The sequence below is a fragment of the Salvia splendens genome, chromosome 2, assembly GCF_004379255.2.
Source record: "Salvia splendens isolate huo1 chromosome 2, SspV2, whole genome shotgun sequence".
Classification (NCBI taxonomy): domain Eukaryota; kingdom Viridiplantae; phylum Streptophyta; class Magnoliopsida; order Lamiales; family Lamiaceae; genus Salvia; species Salvia splendens.
In genome coordinates, this window is record NC_056033.1 from 8,173,656 (window position 1) to 8,177,398 (window position 3,743).

Here is a 3,743-nt window from a genome sequence, read left to right on the forward strand (position 1 = left end):
CAGTTGGGGTCGTAAGTCAGTTCATGCATAAGCCGCAGACAGATCACATGGAGGCAGCACTTAGGATTTGTCGGTATTTGAAGGGAACTCCAGGGCATGGAGTGTTGTTCGCCAAAAATGGGCATCTTGAGATTCATGGTTACACAGATGCTGACTGGGCAGGGAACCCAAACGATAGGAAGTCTACAGCAGGCTACTTTACCTTTGTTGGAGGTAATTTGGTAACATGGAGAAGCAAGAAGCAGAAGGTGGTGGCTCTTTCGAGTGCTGAAGCAGAATTTCGTGGGATTAAAAGTGGGTTGACCGAGATTTTATGGTTAAGGAGATTGATGAAAGAGATTAATCTCTCTCCAAGCAAGTGCCAGTTGTATTGTGATAACAAAGCCGCTATAAGCATCTCACAAAATCCAGTACAACATGATCGAACGAAGCATGTGGAGGTTGACAGACACTTCATCAAAGAAAACATTGAGAATGGGATTGTCGAACTCCCTTTTGTTCGCTCTGAGGATCAACTTGCCGACATCCTAACTAAAGCAGTCAACTCAATGAGTTTTGAAGATGTGCTTTCCAAATTGAGTTTTGGAGATCCCACCACTCAATTTGAGGGGGAGTGTTGAGAAAAGGGGAAGTATCAATAAGCATTAAAGAATAATAGAGTTCCAAGAATGGAGTTCCAAGAAGCATTGAAGATGTGCATGTTCCAATAATAGTGTAGTTCCATGAATATACATTTATTGTAGGATCTCAAAGGTCACCAACATCCCTATAAATATATGGGTGTTGAGTACCATTTCATCATTCAATAAAATACAATTATCTTCTCCCATTGCTTTCTTCTCTAAATATGTTGTCTATACCATTTAACAGTGAAAAACCTAGCTATGACAAGGTTCATCACATTTCAATATTATTCAGCAAAAAAATCAACCATTTTCATTATGTTTCTGTAAGGCTTTTTTATATCTTCATCTGTATACATAGAAGAAGGATGGAAAAGAGAGAAGAATACACAATGGTAGAAGAATAGGTCAAACTTGTGTGTGGATGCTACTATGCCGCTGCTCTTCATTTTCATCATCATCATCATCGGAGTTTGAATCAGTATCTGCATTCTGAAACAGAAGCAAATTGTTGTTAATTCATTGCAATAAATGCTAGGTCGAAATATTGATATGTATATCCAAAATAACAGTAGTTAGTACCTGATAATGATGCCTAATGTTGGTCTGTAATGCTGCTAATATCCGGATGAGTATGTACATGGGAACTACTATACCACTTGCCTTGGCTATAAACACCTGCAAAATACCAGTTCCAATTATTTAGCTTCATTTATGCTACAAAACACGCCGCTTAATTTCAAGATAGAAGAGTTATCGACCGCTTAAACCAAATAATTTCAAGATGGAAGAGTTATCGACGCAAAAAGAATACTAAAAAATGTGGCTACTTACCGTAAGAAGTGAAAAAGGGTAATCGCCTGCTCCACTTACAACAGCAAACAAGTGTCTTGTTAAAAGCAGAGCTGTGAACTGCAAATTTCGCCCAATTAGAATATTCCCACTGTGTGTATGAGAAAGAGAGAGGTTGGATTTTGCTAGCTACAGTCTGTCAAAGAAGTTACTATGTAACTATAATGTGAAACAATCATTTTCCCCAATTTCTGGAAGATGTTTCCAACCAAGTAAGTAATTTAACCCTCCAACTGTCTCATGCATGGAAAGTCTCATACAATTGAAGTCAATAATAATTTAGAAGAAAAGAAAGGTACTCACAATTAAAGCCAGTGTTCTGCAAAATGAAGAGCTTCTATTATCTCCATCTTCACACTCTGTTTCATTTTCATCTTCTTGCTCGTTTCTTGGCACTTCCAAACTCACCCTATTACCGAATCCCATATTTCATGTTACGTTTATTATACGTATAAATCTTCAGGTTCGAAAAAATCTTAATACTATGAAAAGTAAAGTGAAATCCACTAATTCATATGAATAGCATAATAATGCATGTATGTGAAGTAGATTGATGTGATAAAATAAAGCAAGTACACTACATATATAAATGTGTGTAACGCTTATGTCCTATTTTTCTCTAAAAATAAACTTAGGGGCATTAAGTAAGACAAGAAAACACTGTAGATTCCTGAATTATTGGCCTCAATTTGAGGACAAATAAAATATTAAGATAAGGAAATGTCAGAATAAATTCTTGATGTGATGATTCATGAACAAGGCGGTGTAATTAAAAGACAAGAACAAAAAAAATCTTAATTTAATTGCATACTAAACAACACTGTTAATTTATAGTATTAAGATAGTAATTTAAAGAGAGAATGAAAGAGAAGGGGATATACCTTATTGTCACAGTTGCATCAATTAGCTGTACTTTTTTGGGTGGAGATGTGTAACCCGGTTCAAATTTCTGCAATTAAGTTTTTTTTTTAAAAAAGGAAAAAAGGTAAAGGCACTTTTAAGCACTCCATAACAAAAACTAAAAACTCCCTTTTCCATTAAAATATTATAAGTCCCATCACAAAAATGGATGGAAAAAAGTGGGTAGACTAAAAAAATACTTGGAAAGAGAATTAGACAAGAACGTATGGTGATTGATGAATGTCCCATTCTTGCATTAGCTAACATTTAACTGGATTTAAAAAGGCAGCCTTTTTTTTAAAAATAAAAAATAAAAAAAAGCAGCCTTATTTATACTCCAAGACATTCAGTTGAGATAGTGACATTAACATTTTTCTTTGCCTTATAAGACAGTATGTATTCTGGAAAACCACATACACGCACTATTAATCTACATGTATATATTAATAAGTAAATAAAATTAATCAAAAACTTTAATTCCTTCTTCTTCTGTTTTTTTCCTTTTAAATTCCGCGACTTGAAAAATCCAAATTTTGAACCTCAGCAAAACTAGTAGAAAAAAACGGAATATGAGAAACTTGTGAAACAGGAAAACCACTCAAACACGAATTCTAATATGCAAATTTCGAATTATCGGCAAAAATATGAATAATTTGAAAACTATTTATGCTTTAAAAAAAAGAATGAAACCAGAGAAATAATAACATTCTGGGTTTTATAGATGATCTTCAAAGCCTATTTCTCTGTCTCACCTGTAAACAAATTTCACAAGTTGTGTTTCCCTTTTCATCGCACCATCTCTGCACGCAATCTCTGTGTGCGAACTGCAAAACAAGAATATTCAATCATCACAAAAAGGGTTCTCCAATATATAAACACAGTAAAAAAAGGGGATAGATGAATACCTTTACAGAGCCAGAGCAAGCACAAGGAGTCTCGAGAGTTTGGCAGCTCTCAAATTCTTCTTCGTGGCAAATTCTGCAAATTTTGGATGCTGCTGAAGAAGAAGAAGAAGGAGACGATGATGATGATGATCTCAAATCATCTATCAATAACACGATTTCGCTCATCTCTTTCCCCTCAAAAATAACGAAATTTCTAATTCAATTTGATCACAACTCTGTTTTTCTCTCGACATCGGACTCGTCTTATGTAGGGAAATAATAGGAGATATTTCAAATTACATTAATACCCTTAAGTGAAATTTTGTTTACGTTTTAAAACGTAGACGCGGGCGCGCAAGTCATTTGACCATGTGACCGACCGATCTCCAATTTATGACATTTTGACTTCATTTATAACTTGCAAATTGATCAATATATTTTGTCAAACTTCAGTAATTATGGACTCACACACTCCCTATTTATT

General features: G+C 34.7%; 1 protein-coding gene across 1 annotated transcript; it reads right to left on the reverse strand.

The window, feature by feature from the left end:
* Window positions 1-897: 897 nt before the first annotated feature.
* LOC121764660 lies at window positions 898-3,510 on the reverse strand. Its single transcript, XM_042160684.1, has 7 exons — window positions 3,281-3,510; window positions 3,128-3,199; window positions 2,357-2,424; window positions 1,779-1,884; window positions 1,458-1,535; window positions 1,206-1,301; window positions 898-1,115 (listed from the first exon to the last, which is right to left on the reverse strand). The coding sequence occupies exons 1-7, from the start codon at window positions 3,443-3,445 to the stop codon at window positions 1,032-1,034; spliced, it is 669 nt and encodes a 222-aa protein (XP_042016618.1). The 5' UTR covers window positions 3,446-3,510; the 3' UTR covers window positions 898-1,031.
* Window positions 3,511-3,743: the final 233 nt, after the last annotated feature.

Excerpts from the sequence above, each read along its gene's own strand:
- LOC121764660 (XM_042160684.1), bottom strand. The coding sequence starts at position 3,445 with ATGAGCGAAATCGTGTTATTGATAGATGATTTGAGATCATCATCATCA. Across the intron at positions 1,302-1,457 it reads ACCCTTTTTCACTTCTTACG|GTGTTTATAGCCAAGGCAAG; the intron begins GTAAGTAGCCAC and ends GGTATTTTGCAG. Across the intron at positions 1,116-1,205 it reads ACATTAGGCATCATTATCAG|AATGCAGATACTGATTCAAA; the intron begins GTACTAACTACT and ends CTTCTGTTTCAG.